This window comes from Aythya ferina (genome assembly GCF_964211825.1).
Source record: "Aythya ferina genome assembly, chromosome: Z".
Classification (NCBI taxonomy): Eukaryota; Metazoa; Chordata; class Aves; order Anseriformes; family Anatidae; genus Aythya; species Aythya ferina.
The window spans coordinates 12,314,290-12,331,577 of record NC_140299.1 but is presented as its reverse complement, the minus strand read 5'-3'; the positions used below and the strand labels follow the sequence as shown (position 1 = coordinate 12,331,577).

Sequence of the window (17,288 nt, the reverse complement as noted above, 5' to 3'; positions counted from 1 at the left end):
TAAATATTTCAAAAGAATTTTAGGAGCTGCCTTTTTAAGCCAGTAATAGGTTTTCTTTCAGTGTGGTTATTTTGCAACATCAGCTTCGCACAATCAATTAATTCTCCTTTTCGGTGCTGAAAATTAAAACTTTGTCGTGGTTGTCACCCAGACAATGGCTAGAGCTACGAACAACGATCGCTAAGCTTTCTGCAAACTTTGTCGCGGCTGTCATTGGGACAGCGGCGATAAAGGATAACCGTGAAGTTTTCTGCTGGAAAGTGTTAAACACAGAGTTTTTAGAGCTGCGCTTCCACGGAGAGTTGTGGGCTCTTGTGGAACAGCTGCTTCTCCAAAGCCGGCATCCCAAAACGGGGCAGTGATTAAAGGAACTGTGTCCCCTGGAGACACAGATAAACATATTTATGTACATGTATGTATATATATATATATATGTGTGTGTATATATGTATATATATCCACCCTCTCCTCACACCTCCTGAGGGTCTGTGGCGCCTGGCACCCCCCCCCCACCCACCCGAAGGCCACCCCCCCCTCCTGAGGGCTCTCCTCATCAAACCGCCGGGCTCCGGGGCACAGCAGCGGGACTCGTCCCGGGGGCTCCCCTCCCCGGCCGCAGGCTTTATGGCCCGGCTGCACTCACCGAGGCTGCGGGAGAGCCGCACCTCCCCGTTGAGCCACCCGCACAGAACCCCCGCCATCAGCGCCGCCGCCCCCGCCCTGCCTGGCACCGCGTCCCGTTGCCACGGCGACCCGAGCCCGGCGCATGCGCGGAGGGAAGGGGCGACAGCCCCCCCCCCACCTCACCCCGCCCGCTCTCTCTCTTGCCCCGCCGAGGGCCGCGCATGCGCCGCAGGTGGGGCGGGTGTGGCCGGGGCGGGGAGGCGAGGAGGAAGGTGAGCGCGCCGCGGGGGGGGGGAGGAGAGGAGAGGAGGGGGGGGGGAGGATGCGCGTGCCCGCCCCCGCCGCCAGCGGCGCGCGCGCGCTCACGGCCGTTGGCCAGCCGTTAACGCCTCGTTGGGCGGGAGCGGGCTGAGGGGAGCCCCGTGGGTCTGAGGCGGGGGGGGGCTGCTCCAGCTGCAAGGGGCTGCGGTCCTGCTGGGCGCCCCTCTGCCCTCCTGTCTTCCCCGCTGGTGTTTAATAAAGTGTCGCTGCTCCCCCCCCCCCATCCCCAGCTCCGCTTCGGCCGCCGGTGGCTGCGCTGCCTGCCGTGTTGGCGCTTTGCGGAGGGGGGACTCGGGCTGAGAAAGCGCCCTGTCAGGAGGGGGAGAACGAGCCCGGGATAAATTGTTCGCGGTGGAGAACGCCAAACCGCACCGATGGTCGCGTTGGCTGGGTGGGGAAGGGGGGGGGGAGGGAGCGCGAAAAGTGAAAACGCTGCTGAGGGGGAAATAACAAAAAAATAAATAAATAAATAAATAAATAAAGCACACGCTTCAAACTGGCAGTGCTACACGTTTGCAAGGCTGTTTTTCAACAGTGCTCCTTGTGTAAGGAGTCTGAGTGAGGCATCCGAGTGCCAGTGCAGCTGCTCGCGGGGCTCTGAGCGCCGCCAGTTTGGGGCGTTTCAGGATTGCTCTGAAATCGTCGGCTCTTACTGCATTACTTCTCTTTTTTACTGGGTCGTCTTTGGTTTAGTATCACGTTGAAATAAATACTTTGAGGAGTTTTGGTGCCCTCGTTTTAAACAGCGTGCTGCAAAAACGTGGAAATAGAGAAGAGATCTACATCTGGAAAAAGCATTGTACCCCATAGGAATTTAAATCCTTTCTTTCCAGGAATATCTAAAGTAGATTGAAGTCTTCAAGTGTCTTTCACTGAATCCTAAAGGATGACTTAATCTAGAGAAGAGCAGGAGGATCTAGTGGTTAATGATGGGCAGACAACAAATTAAACATTTTTCAAAAGTGACAATGACTTGACATGACTTTGAATACTATAGATTCTGTACCTTTAGAAGTCTTTCATTTAATCTCTATGCTTTTACAGAAGGTGTGCTTTTAATCAAAATAAATTACTGAGTTTTCTTAGAAGAAAGGTATAACTGAACAGTTTATGTCTTAAGATTGTAAAATTAGTGGCATGAATGAATAAAGTAACAAACTTCAAGAGAGGGGAAGTACATTAAGGGCAAATTTTGTATCCTTTTGAAGTTACAAAGTTTTGTGCATGTGGTAAACTATAAAAATACCCACACTTCAGAGGAAGTAGAAACCTTGATTTTTTTTTTTCTAATATAACGTTCTTAGTGAGAGTATCTACCATGTGGGTGTGCCTTTGATATGTCAAAGAACAAAGAAGAAATTCGTTTTATTTTTTTTGTGGAATTCTTTCCTCAGCTCAAGTAATTACATATATATATATAATGTATATAATACATATATATATTTAAATATATTTAAATGTTACTGTAAATAGTCATTTATATTAAGTTTAGAACTACTTTCCATATAGCCTCTGACTTTGAAAAGCTGATACGTATTTTCAAATCTATCATAAGCAGTGGATTAACATTGGTTTGATCTGCTCTGGTGGACATGATAAAATCCTACTCAGATAAGCTAGATTTGTGAGAAACATGAAATCCTTCATATAATTAAATTCTATAGTGGTTTGTTGTTTCATCTAAGCCTGTCTTAGCTCTTAATAAATTAATGTAGCTTTCTAACAGAATTCTGAGTAGTGATAGGATGTTGTAGTAATCAATTTTTTTACTTCATTGTCTTCCTGATTTAAAGAACTTGGAAAGATGTCTGCATTCTGCATGGTGAAAGCTGAGTCTGCAGAGTGTTTAAAGGAAAATACTTGCAGACAACAAGTAAGGTAACTTTTTCCCTACTTCTGCCTTTCCTGAAATTGCTTTTTTTTTTTTTTTAATAAGGTGTGTTTTTTGTTTTTTTAATTCCTTAATTCTCTGCTAAGAATGCCAATGGGACTGACTTGGAAATTACAAATTGACTTCCTGTGGCATACTGTACATTGGATAATGTAACTTTAAGACACTAATACTAGACTGTAGAATGCATCTGCTGTTTTCACCAACAAACCTGTGATTTTATTTTAAGTTTATTTAAATGTATACATACAAATTTATTTTAAACTTCATACATCCTCTTATGGACTTGCTTTGAGAGAGAATTGCTTGTAGGTTATATCTATAATGGCCAAAGGAGCAGAAGACCTCAAACAGGAACCTGCTGAACATAGACAGAAATGAAGTGTCAGGGACTGTATGCTGCTTTTCATTCCTTCTGGCCTCCTAAAAGAAACTGCAAATATGAAGATTATGTCACGCACTCTTAGTTATTCAAGCCTACAGATGTTGTCAGTATTAGTTTTTAATCACATGGATGTAATAGTAGTATGTATATGGAATAAAAGGACAAGGATCCAGTTTTTAAAATTATGAACAAAAGCTTGGACTTTTATCACAAAATGACAATTGAAGAACTTTTAAAAGTTGAAGATCCTACTCTGAAGGGGGAGTTAGGAGGAATGATCTTCTGAATACAATGAAGATTAAAAAAAAGCAAATGGAGACATTTGGAATTCTTAAATTGCATTTAGGTTGAAGCTGTGAATGACAGTATCAGCCTAACATACTGTGTAATTAAACAATGTGTGGTTTCAGGAGCTTCATTTTTTGCACTGGAATTTGTTGCTGCATCGCTAAAATTTTTATAAACATGCTAATTTCCTATTTTTTGTAACTTTGTTTTTTATTGCTTGCCATGTCTCTTGGGAAGTTGCAAAAAGGCTAAATAACATGCATGTCTGATAGTGTTTTTTTTTCCCAATTTTCCTTCTCTGGTTTGATTATTCATTTTACTTTGCATGCCATTTATTCCTTCTAGCGTGATCAAATGACCACATCCTCTTTGAATCCTAGTTTCGACTATATTTGTCCTGCACAGATGCTTTCCTCCTGTCACCTCTGGATCCTCATAAGCATCTGTACTGAGGACAGAAGAGGATCAAGCGCTAAAGAAAGGTTTAGAAATTTCCATGATCTTGAAGTTTGTGCTACAGCGTGTTACCACAGCTGTTTGCTACTAAATCAGTGAACTCCGTTCCCCATACTGCCATTTTGAAGTCATAATTCTGGAACCCTGTCCTGACTCCTACCCTGGTTTTCCTTGTTGCCACAAGGCAACAGTTATACTAATTCAGACCAGATGTCTGCCTAGTCCAGTTGCTGACATTAATCAATAACAAATTCTGGGGAAGAGATTAGGGGAAATCATATCCTGAAACCTGTAGTTACTCCCTCCACAACATTCTCACCCACTGACTGTGGCTGAAGGACTTTTCTGAACCCACATAAGCTTGTACAGTTAATTACTTCCATGAATACATGCAGACTGGTTTTGAATCTGTGTAAATGTTTAGCATTGACAGTGATCTGTGGTAAGGTGTTCCATTCCTTAACCAGGCTTTATATGAACACGTTGTTACAATTCATTATGTGAAGTACATTGTTTTGTGTATTTTGGAGTTGTGTTCTCTACATTTTACTTTCAGCGCTGTGTTTTTTCTGTTATTTTTAAACAAGAGCATTGTGCATCTGAGTTGCAGGCTGACCTGATGTTTCAAGTGCTATCTTGCTTCTAATAGCTGTGTCACCAAAAACTAATAAGTAATAGATACGGTCTATATGTACATTTGGTGTCAAGCTTTATTCTCTCTCTTTCACTGTATTGGGGTTGGGGACTTCTGTCTCTGGAGAGAAACTGAGGTTTCTCTTGCATATTTAGCTCTTTCTATTTTCTGCATGAAGAAAGCTAAAATGTGAGTGTACTGTATAAGTACAGTAAAAAAAACCAAGCACAACTCCCCCTTTTAAGTACATGTAAAATAAACACTGGCAATGCTAATGTGGCTGCATACAATGTGTATTAAAGAATTGCAGTTACTTGTTAAGTTACCTCTTTGTATTTTAATCAAGTGTGTCACCTTTGTTCAAATAGAGACGAGAATGTATGATGCAGTCTGAAAGATGCCAGGTACACTGTGTTCAAGAAAATATTGTAACTGAGTGCATTGTTTTCTGTACTGCAAAGTAAATTGTCAGTGTGTAGGTTCAACTTGAATGTCAATAAATGACTGGGCAAGATTAAGGCAAGAGAACTGCAGACATGTTCTGACATTATGAAGAGGAAACATGGTGAAATGCTTCCCATATGAGGAACAGTATTATGTCTGGCTGATGTTTGATTTATTTTCTTAACTGGTAACCAAGTGAAGAAAAAGATAATTTAGCCTGTTGTGCAAAACTGAACTCACCAGTTGCATCCAAAGACATGTTTCATGTTACTTCAGTTATAGGACTTCCATTTTTAAACTGAGGTCTGATAAATTTTTCAGCTTCAAGGGAAAATTCTCTCCAGTGTGGCATGTTTGTCAGGAACTGTCTACAGTAAATAGTGGTATACAATATTGAGTAATGTGTGAAATATTTATATTGTTTTGTTTTGTTTGTTAGAAGACTTACAGACTTGGTAAAGCATTTTTGTTGTTGTTGTTTTTGAAGTGTACTGAATTCCATTGAAAGATCTCAAAGAGGTTCTTTGACCTCAAGGTAGGAAGTGTTGCTCAACTGTTTCCAGAGGAAAGGAATACTGTGTTATAAAGCATCAAAACAGTAAAATCTGAGGCATAAGTGATAGAAGAAAAGAACCACACTGTCTGACAGATTGAAAATTCATGAAAGCAAAACGAAAGTAGAAAGCTTATTAAAACCTGTCTGAATAATGAGTATATGTCTTAAGGACCTGGTAGGATATGAGAAAATTAGAGATTAATGTGTAGATACAGCTTTAAGCAAATACATACAGGAGTGGGCAATTAAGGGCCTATTTATTTTTGAGGCTGCTGTGATGCCACTGAATTGGTTACTGATTTCTGAGCATTTAATTCTTAATAATTTATTTGCCTTTTACTACCAATTTAATTTCTTTTATAACTCCATGTTAAGTTGTGCTTTTTTTTTTTTTTTTTCTTCCACAAAGAAGGCAGATTATGCAGGCTGTTAGCCCTTAGTGGGACGTTAGGTGTAGTTGGGAAAGGCAGTGAGCAAGGGTTAAAACAAATTGAGCATTAGAGATTGGAACTGGATAAAGATTCGTAAAAGAAAGTAGCTGGTACAGATAGCTAGCCAAGAAGTGGGTTTCATTATGGATGGGAAAAAAAAGGGATCAAGAGGATAGAAGGTGCTTTAATTCTATGGCTGAGGTAGAATCTTCAAATTAAGAACCATAATTTCTCTGCCATAGGAAATAGAGAATGTACTGGCAAAGGATGTTTTTGGTAATTCTCCATAATTATCCATATCCACACACACAAACATATATTTTATAATATGGTTACAACTTACATTATGTGAATGGTTTTCTTGTAGTTGTTCATTTTTCCTACACAGCAGGCAGCTAAGTAGCAAGTAAAATTCAGATAGTTCATTTTTGCTGTGCATAGTTGAATTTATTCTCTGGTATAGTGATTCTCTGTAAGATACAAATCAAGTTAATGAAGCCAGGCTTTTCCATCCAGTTAGAAATTTTGAGTTTATTTGAAGTACTCGTGAAGTCTAGTCACTTAGTGTTTAATCTTCATCATTTAATAAATGCTCATGAATTGGGCACCATTTGTCTGTAACTTTTGTCTAGAATTACTAGGGAATAGTTGTAATATAACTAGGATCCTTTTGGCTGCTACTGAAACACAACTACTTTTTTGCTTAGAAATAGGACATCTACTGTGCACTAACAATTCTGTTTGATTCTATTTTTAAGGTATAAAATGAAGAATAGCATGTCTGATCTGAAGTGGAGAGGGAATGCAAGTAAGCAAATATAACTAAGTAATCTGGAATTTGGCTAGCATCTTTGTACCTAATGCCAATACTTAAAAGCCTTAGATGCTCATTCTTTCTCATTATGTTGAACGAGAACATTGGTCAAGCATACTGTATGTTGGAAATGTTCTTGGTAGAACATTAGGTTTTCACAATTGTTCTTTAATCCACAATTGTTAGCAAATTAGAGTAAAACTGATGATGTAAATAGTCAAAAAATAAAATAAAATTGGAGTGATGTTGATGTAGCTAGACAAAGGAGAGATCATGGGCTAAAGTGCCCAGCTGTGCCTTTTAATAATGAATGATGAGTTATAGCATCATAATGCTAATGTACAAAATTAAATTTTATAAGGAAAAGATGTGTGGACTTTATTTTCTACAATAATGATTTATCTTTTCTTTTTACAAATTATTTATTTCTTTGTTCTTGAGGCAGATAAATTTTTACTCGGGCTGATTCCAATAGATTTGTGTTTTTCGTTTTCCCTTAGACATCAGAGTTGCTGGAAATGGAAGGGATAGTGGTATGCCTGTGTTCAATGGCTACTGCAATGCAGCCTTGTTTAACCATTTCTTTGTCATATTTGTAAACATTTTACTTTTGACTACTTACAACCTGACTAGAAGACTTGAATGGGAATAAATATTCAGCCTTAAAATAATTGAAATTTTGAAAAGAAGTTTAATATAGAATGACTGAACAGAGATGAGAGTGAAAGATGCAGAAAAACCATACAGCTGTGCATACCTTAGTTCTTTAAATTTATTCGAGTTTTTCTGTCAAGATATTCTACTTATTCTTTACCTTGAATAGTGGCACAAACTAGCATTTTAAAGAAATGGCAGAAATTATAACTTAGGGACTTGGGTTGTGGAGCAAGAATTCCCTTATTATTACTGATGGATCAGTTCAAATTGGATAACAGCATAGAATGTTCTAAACCAGAAGTAAGAATTTAGTTCCTTTCCCAAAGAGATGATAGGTGACTTACTCCATCCCAGAGAAATATTTTCACAATGAGATTTAAAATTAAAAACAATGAAAATGGAGTGTTAGGTATGCACAAAACCAGATGGTGAATATGCCAGCTTTAAAAAGGCTAAGGCTAGACAGAGTACCTCGTTCCCCTTCATCTTGAGAAAAACTGATTTTGTATCTCCAATGTGTATCCCCAAAATTATGTCTGCGCTTATGTTGTGTATTGTGTCTTAGTCTGAACCTATGATATAAATTCTAAGATATAACCAACTTATTTAGCTTATTTTTCAAGTCTGTTTTATCTGTCCTTGGGTTTCTTCATGCCTTTAGGATCAGCTAGTTGTCAGTGTGTTTAGTTTATGTAGAATGAATGCTCCAAAGATGTGATCAATCACAAGTCCCTTTTTAGCATCACAGTAGCAACATTTGTGACACTGAATCATTAACAATATCAAGAAGGCACCATTGTATTTCTGTATCTTATAAAACCCTCACTGAGTTTGAAGTAGCAATAATCTAAACATATACTCAGGTAGACCTGACTTAAGTGTCAGTAAAGAGGTGATATTCCACATTACGGTTTCTTCTCACTGGTGACTTCTGGTAATAAAGCTTGTTGTGCCCATTCTCTTGTTTTACCTCTCATCACACTGTTATTTGTGTTCTACAGTACTGAACATAGATGCTCAGGCAGCACCATTCAAAACAGCTCTTTCAACTCTACATTTAAAGGTGGTTAGTCATTGATATTAAATGTATGCTTACACAGTAGAAGTTTAAGTAGTAGCTCAATGGTAGGTTGCTGGTAGAATTTATTATTTTTTGAAGTTATATTCAGTATAGGATTTGAAGATTTAGTATAATATCGAATATAATTATTGCTTTGTAATTCTATTTAATATATCCTTTCATTTCCATTTTAAAATGAAAATAATCAAATTTTCTGTGACAGTTTTTCTCCTGCATGGTAGAAAAGCATGTGGAGAAGCAACAGAAAATTCTTTCACTAAAGTTCATAATCCATATATTCTGCATGCATCAAAAGGAACTTGTAGAAACAGAGTAGTCCTTCTTTTAGGTATGTGATTTTGGTATTTCTGAGGGTGCAGTTCCTCCTCCTTCTCCTCCTCTTCCTCTATATTTTACTATTTGCTTTGAAATGTTAATTTATATATTAATGTGTGATATTACTTCTATGGGCCAGGTGAAAAGTGGAAAAATAGTTTTAATTTTGAAACAAGAAATAAGTGTGTCTGACAGACGTTATGGCTTACACAGCTCCAACTTCGTCTCATTTATATATATAGACTGTGCCGATAAAATTTAATAATTTACTGCATAATATAATATGTGGAACTTAATATTCATTTATTTCTGGGATTCTGCAACTGCTTCCTATGATTAACTGCCTAGGGTAACTCTCTTCAGCAATTCTTTCTATGCCTTTAAAAGTTGCTGATCCACAAGGAGAAAGAAGACAAATACTAAAAGCCCAGGAATGGCAAAAATCACCAAAAAGCAAATAAATTATGTAGAGGCATTGTAATTACTTTTATACAGATCCAGACATTCATACAAAATCAGATGGTGTAGCAGTTAAATTGATAGAAATTTTAACTGAAGTCTTTCAAAAACTGTTCATCTTACCATCTGTGGCTAAAACTATGGAATTAGTTTGATTTGCTTTGGGTATTTTAATATGGAAACAGGTCTACAAATGTAAATGGATCTTGGTAGTCATAGCAATTCCAAACCACCTCTAGAGGAAAAATAAAGGACGCTTTGAGCAGTCAAACCTCCTCGGTTTTATGACACCAAGATTTGCAGAAACCTGTAAGATAAGAAAAAATATTTGTAGCCTATGTGTGAGTACGCAAGTATCTATGTCTGTGTTTATAAATATTTTATGAGAACATCCTATGGTTTTGGAAGGACTTTTGCAAGCACTAAATTCATTATTTCAAATCATTAATAAACAAACAAAAAATGTCGTCTTTGCTGCAACAATGTTGTTCCTTTCGTATAGCTCCTGAATGAAAATAAAATCATTGTATATTTTTTTCTGACTTTTAAATGTAATTCACTTAATATTTTCTTCCTTCATGATATAAGTATACATTTTTTTCAAATTTGATTAGTTATACAAACACAATGTTTGCCTTTTGAATTTATCATTCATCAGCTGGCTGGTGCAACAGTAGGTAATGAATATGGAAGGTGTTTTTTTATCAATGTCTTGCTCATTGTTTTCTTTTTGTGAAGTAGGTTCAGTAACATTGCTTGCCTGTTTTTTGAAATTAGGTGATTTGTTTCTATTGTCCCAATCACATCTGTATTTAAGAGCTACTATTGATAACCTTTTGAAAGATTAAAAGTAGGTATTTCTGTCCTATGTCAGCATATAGAACATCAGCCACTATTTTTTTGATAATTATGACATGTACAATTTGTTTTTTGTGATTTATTATTCACTGTGTCCATATTACACAACAGAAACTTTCACATATATTAGTTTTTTCCCTTCATCTTTGAGCTGAATATGGCAATTCATTTTTATCTTTTGATTTGTTTGTGATGAAGTTATCCTTGCAAGTGAAGAGAGTGTAAGTATTCAATGTTTCTGGGAGGATCCCTTATAATGTCCAGGTGTGGATCAAGCCACAGGTTATGAGACATGTCTGTAGTGTGGTAATTTAACAAGCAGAAAATAAAATGTGTGTTTTGCAAGATGGTGGGCTGTAAGAAATTCAGGAAAAATAATGGAAGCATAAATTATGTAATTACTAAATAATGGAGATATAAAATCTATTTGAAGATTTATTAAATATATAAATAAGTTTGGTATAACAATTGGCTTTAGCAAGATATATTTGATAGTATAAATGTTACTTTAAAAAAAAAGAAAAAATGGAAATAATAATTCTAACTTAAATGTTTCTTCAATCATAAGGAGTAAAATTTGTGGCAAAGTTCTATGAGTTATTTTAGCAAGAAAGTTGTTTGGGAAATAATTAGAGACAGTGATAGTGCTTGACAGAAATTCTCAGAATTCTTTTTCATCTGTAAATCTGTCAGGAGTTCACTTACCTGCTGCCTAGATAACAGCCAGGATCAGGAGACATTTTAGACATTTAGACTCCTGGGTTACCAGTACTATCCACAACTTCTACGCATTCTGTTTGGTAATTTATTCTGACTTCTCACAGTGATCCAGCTTTGATCTTTTTTTAAGAATTATCACAAGGCATTGCTTACCACTTTTCCTGATGGGAAATTTACAGTTACATTCATATGCTGAACCTGTCTTACTGGTGTCATGTCAAATAATTGTCTCCTCACTAGTTTCATGTAGGTGAAACAATCTAAGGTTATATTCAGTGTTGAAACATAAAATTCTAAATTATTTCATTTCTTCTTTTTTGTGTATTGTCCTTGTCAGCACCAAGAAGTTCTTAAGAAATACCGTGCCATAATGTGCCTATTTAAAATCTTATTTACCCTAATCTATATATTCAGGTGTAGTATGTGTTACATATATGTTCTGTGTACATTCTTAATGCTGTAACTGTCATTCTCTGGAGTAGTGTTGGGGGGGGGGGGGGGGGGGAAGGGGGAAGTTCAACCCTTTTGTGTGTACTGGCAAAATTTCTCAAAATAAAAAATATTTTTATAAATGCACTTGTAATTCTATGAGAAGTTCCATTTCAGACCTGAGCTGAATTTTATCCAGATTTCTCCAACCTCTGCTTTCTGCTATGTTCCTTACTTCCTCCTCCTCCTTCAACTGATATTACTGTAAGAATCACAGAATCACAGAACTATAGGGGTTGGAAGGGACCTCGAAAGATCATCGGGTCCAACCCCCCTGCCAAAGCAGGTTCCTCAGAGCAGGCTGCCCAGGTAGGCATCCAGACAGGCCTTGAATATCTCTAGAGGAGACTCAAGCTTTAAGCTTTACTAAAGCCTGTAAGTTTTGTGTGAATTTGTGACTACTCAGGAAGCATACTGTTCTTCTATCAACTTTTATTTTCTTGAATGCAAGACCAGCTTGCTGTCTGGTCTTCCCTGGGCTACCTCTTTTCTTTCTATGCTGTCATTATTTCCTCACTGAAGAGAGCGTTTTCTTCTGCTTTACTCAGTTGATTCCGTTTATTTTATTATTTGTTTCTTATTTCAGAAATGCTAGAAGGCCTAAAATTCTTCTACACTTTTCTTTAACCAGTCTATAACCACATCCTTTTTTCACAATTTTTTCCTATTAGAAAGAGAATTATATAGATCTTGTCAATGCAAGTAAAACTCACTATCTAATTATATAGGATACCTCCACAGTAATAAGAATTGAATGTGTGAATTTATGCAAGTGATTTTGCCCTCATGTTATGAAGTCTAGCAAGTCCAATGTCAGTAGTCCCTTTGCAATATACTAATTCAGAGCAGCCAGAAGAAAATAACATATTTACGTTATAAAAAAGAGTGTAAGATTTGCAACTTTGTGATCAAAGACATTGAGACGAAGGCCCTAAAATATCATAGGTGATATTCTAAAATATCACTGAGAAAGATAATCTAAAGCTTAAAAAAGCAGACATATCACAGTAAATAACAGTGGACAATATATGTCCGAATATCTTCGGTATATATGAATTTATTAAGATACACAGAATTTTACTAGAAAACACTGAGTTTACTATACTTGGATTTATCAGTGTTCTCACTAATTTAATTGGCTGTTGTATGATTAAACGCTTCTTTTCATTGAACTGTATGAAACGTATGCTGTATTGCTGACATACTGAAAGCCTGGAAATATTTAACACCTTCAAGCTAGTAAATATGTAAAGCAGTAAGATAAAATCATTAAAAAGCAAGTTCTAGATAGAGATGACACAATCTTTATTGAAACAATTCTCATTAAAGCATTTTTCTGGGTATGGCATGCTTTATAGAAAAAGAATACTACTTGCTTTGATTAGGAAAATAGCAACTAATAAACCTTTATCTCCAAAAAATTAGAGGAAAAGGTTCTGATCAGTTGTTAAGGAAAAAAAAATAAAAATAAAAACCACCAGTTTGACTAGATTCTTACGTGTGAAGCTGTGTAACAAGCAAATCAGTAGACCTATAAAACAGATGAAACACCTTTTAAATCAGAGTCCGTTCATAAGTAATAAGTGTTTTGAAATAGAAAACAGAAGCAAAGAAAGTGGGGACTGTTTGCGCAACTGAAGGATGTTTATTTCCTTGTTCAGTCCTTAGCTTTAGGTCGTCTAAAACTGTAAGAAAGGTTTTGATGATGGTAATTTTTGATGGAAAGATGGCAAGGTACCTTTTATATGTCCCAGTCACATTTAAACACATACACACACTCTGAAGCCTAACTTGGCTGTATTTTTCAAGCCACAGGGAGATCTGTATGTGTGGTGTTCTAGCTCCTGTTCAGAACAGGTATATAGTAATTTACTGCGGAGATTCAATACTAACTACTTAAGGGATTTAGGAAAGTATACTGTTTTCCTTTAATCTTTTGGTGTGAGTACTGTAGTTACACAGATTTTTCAGTTTGAAGATTTAATTTCAATCAAGTTATCAACTTGGATTTCCTTCATATATGTGAACAGTTTTATTCTTGTACATAATTTATGATTTTTTATTTACACATGCAGTATATTTATAGTATGATTTTTTATTTTTATTTTTTAATTTGGGGATGCGTGTCCTATTTATTCCATCTTATAGTGGATCCATTTTATTCTTATCTTTAAAGGGAAAAATAAAATCAAATTCAACAACAGAGGATACTATTATTCACAATGAAATGCCAGCCTGCTAAATCATTAGGAGTCAGTCTGACTTGCCATTATCAATGTACTAGCTCTCATTTGTGGTAGGTGTGGTATTTTGATGGTTTCTATAGGCAATGTGTATGTTTAAGTGGAGTAAAAGATACAATTTAATTTCTAGTTATTGTCAATAATTACTATTTAATTTCTACCCATGACTCAGAATTTCACTTATGTTAGGATTATGCTAGGAGAGCCTGTGTTGCCTAAGAAAAAAAATGTATCAGAAGAAGATAAAAAATCTATTTTCTAGTTTGGGATTTTTTTAGTAGTTTAGTGTTTGACTTTCATAGAATCACAGAATGCTTTGGGTTGAATGGAACCTTAAAGACCACCTAATTCCACCCTCCCACCATGGGCAGGGACACCTCCCACCAGACCAGGTCACTCAAAGCCCCGTCCAGCCTGGCCTTGAACACTTCCAGGGATGGGGCATCCACAGCTTCTCTGGGCAACATGTGCCAGTGCCTCACTACCCTCATAGTAGAGAATTTCTTCCATTTGTCTAATCTAAATGTACCCTCTTTAGAACTTTAAATATTCTGTTCGCAGAAACCCATCATTTCAATGGGTTTAAATTTAACTGGGATTTAAATCAGTTAAATCATAAGTGGAGGCTAATTCTTAGTGTGCTATCCACAGCTGAATGCTAAGCTGTCCACTTTCTTTAATGTCCCTATCAAAATATATTGCAGCCTATCATTTAATTGACAGATAACCCATGGAAATCACCACAGCTTAAATTGACACGTGTAGATCGTATTTCTTGCTAATGGACTATGCTGCTTTGCCTATCTTAATGTTGCTCAACCATCTTTTTTTGTTTCAACTTTAGTGTTTGTTACAGTGTCATCAAAATTCTTTGTCTTTTCTGGTAGGTGACAGTCTGTGCCAAGTTCTTCCTAATTCAGGCATATATTCTGAATACTTGATACTAAATTGCCCTACAGCATTGACAATGGATCTGGTGTTACAATCTTCTAAAGCAATATTCTGTATTTCTGTGTAAGACTATAAGATGTTTTTCTTACAAGGAATAAAGCTATCAGAGAAATCATCAGTATATTGCTCTCCTCCACTGTCCCTTTTTCTGTATTATGTTTCTCTCTTTGATTTATCCCAGAGCAGTCAGTATCAAGGAGGTGAGTTTTTTTGTTTCACTGTACAACCCTTAACATATTACCTGAATTTTTACTCCTAAAATAGTTGTAATATAGACCTTAAATGTATATGTTTCTATTGACCATTTTGCCCAAAGTGCTAAATTAAATGATATTCTGATTGGTTACGGCTTTCTGTATTCTTTATATGTTTTTTGACATTTTTTTTTCCTTTTCTGTCCTGTACATGTACTATTGTGTCTCTTCAAGAGTATGTGCTTTTTTTTGCATGCATAACTTCAAAATTGGATCTCTTGATGTCCCTCCCAACCCCTGCAGTTCTGAGATTCTGTGAAAATTTAGAAGCAGGTGATATGATTATAAAAGTAAATGTGTACCTGCATTTAGTGTTGTTTTTTGTTTGTTTGTTTGTTTTGGAACATTGATAGATCACATACATTTTTGTTATATTTCAGAATAAAGTTTAGTGAGTACATCTGTTTTCATATACATGCATATATATGTATATCTATGTAAGCATATATAATTCATGTGTTACTCCTATATGAGGCTAACCCTTCATAAATCTGTACCCTATTTTGTGAGAAAATATTAATCAGTAGCAGCTTATTTAATGGCTTTATCTTAGGGCTTAAGAATGTGATGCATTTCAAAAAAAGAAAAAAGGATTGACATGGTATAGCTTGCATTACTTACTTTTTTCGGCACTGGAAAAAAATATTCACTTTATCTTCACTTTAACATTCATTGTCAAAGGAGAAAAGTGCAAAAATCGTGTAGAGGGAAAATTCATTATATGGCATAAAAGTACGCTTGTTTACTTTTCAACCTCGTTTTTTAAAAATACTGTATTCATACTGGGAAATAAATGTTTTCTCCACTGTCTTTTCAGTATTTTAATTTAGTAAGCTGGAATGATAAATGTCTCGGTACTGTGTAATTTAACTGTGTGTGTGAGCAGCACTAGCTTGGTATAAGGGCTGATGTAAAATGTAAACTTTGTCGTAGCTGATGTTGTTTGTTGATTTTTCTTTTTTTTTTTTTTTTTTTTTCTGAAGACTTTCAAATCAAGGTAAACCTTGTTGTAGATGCAGCCACAGAAAATGAGCCTTTTCCAAAATCATAAGGAGTAATATACCTGTAATATACATGTAAGAGTATTAGGTTACCCTTCTATGGCTCTGAACAGCAGAATTACTACTTCTTGCACACTAAGTAAAGCATTTCCCACATCAACCTTCCCACAGTCACTGGAAGTTATATTCCTAGTTACACATACAAACCCTTGGAGTCTCCAAATGTAAAAATAAACAAGCAGATACAGAAATGTAAGTGAAAGCAAGTAATTTGTACTGACTCCCCTCACTCCTCAACCATGTGAACAAAGTAGATGGTGATGCTGATAATATATGGGTAGGTCTACATTCCCTTTAGGACATTTTGTTTATGGAACACTTGGCAGCTGGTAATGAGGTGCAAATTCCGGTCAGAATTAACACTGAATTTTTAATAACTGATACAGAGTGAGCATCAATAGCCAAGTCTGGGTATGTGAATAAAGTATGGATTGGTAAGAGTGTTTTGTTCCTGCACTTCAATGTGTTTACTGTGTGTGATGATAGAGTCAGCTGAAGAAGGTATCTTTGCAACTGGGAGTCAAAGACAAAGTTGAAAATATAAAAACATCATAATGAAGATCACAGTCCCTGAAGGATTTGATCTGGATTTTAAAGAGACATGTCAAAGTATGGGTACATTATCTGTCCAGCAGCTGCCTCTGAAGATTTGCAAAGCAGTGTGTATATTATGTAAATTATGAACTTAATGTATCAAGAGTCATTTTATAAACAATGAAAGACTGAATAAGTGTGTGTAAAACCAACATTGGTTTTGTTATATATAATGCACATTTTGTGTAACATAGTTTACTTTGTATAAACATAGCTTTCTGTCTAAATTCAACTCCTTCCTTTCCTTCTGTAAGCTATGCCTTTCTTTTTTTGCTCTTTTAAGTCTACTTGGAGTAACAGCAGAACCAAAAGGAGAACATGGAGCAATTGTATTATTTAACTAACCTTCTCCAACAATTTTAGTAGAAATTATTGATATGCTAATCATATCAGTAGTGATCTATAGATCACTAAAATAATATACAGTTGTTCTTCAGATATTAATTGGGTTAAAGTTCTGTGGCAGCCAATGTTAGAACTGATCTGTATTAGTTTAAAATCCTTAATTGCATGTAATTGTAGATTTGCTTATGAACCAAACAGCTGCTCCTTTTCCATAATCTATTTTACTCTGCCATTTGAAAGGATTAAGCTTGATGCATCTCCATGAAGTGTTTTTTAATTTACCTTGTCTTGGCTCTATTTTATATTTTACATTGCACCTGGCCTGAATTTTCTAGAGCTCCTTGTTAATCTAGTGAAGCTTTTCATCTAGCCACATTAATGACATTACTTTTTTCATTACTTTTTTTCATTACTTTT

General features: G+C 36.2%; 2 protein-coding genes across 2 annotated transcripts in view; one reads left to right on the top strand and one right to left on the bottom strand.

The window, feature by feature from the left end:
* The window catches only part of SPEF2 (sperm flagellar 2), a gene marked incomplete at its 5' end in the record, with an annotated part of 66,427 nt that extends 65,726 nt beyond the window's left edge, over nucleotides 1-701 (bottom strand). Inside the window, one exon of the mRNA XM_084504685.1 lies at nucleotides 644-701. Coding sequence (XP_084360811.1) covers nucleotides 644-701 — 58 coding nt within the window. The remainder of the gene's footprint in view (nucleotides 1-643) is intronic.
* Nucleotides 702-2,773: 2,072 nt separating this feature from the next.
* PRLR (prolactin receptor) overlaps nucleotides 2,774-17,288 on the top strand; it is a 170,117-nt gene continuing 155,602 nt past the window's right edge. The window contains exon 1 of the mRNA XM_084503761.1: nucleotides 2,774-2,823. The gene's annotated coding sequence lies outside the window, so the exon portion shown is untranslated. The remainder of the gene's footprint in view (nucleotides 2,824-17,288) is intronic.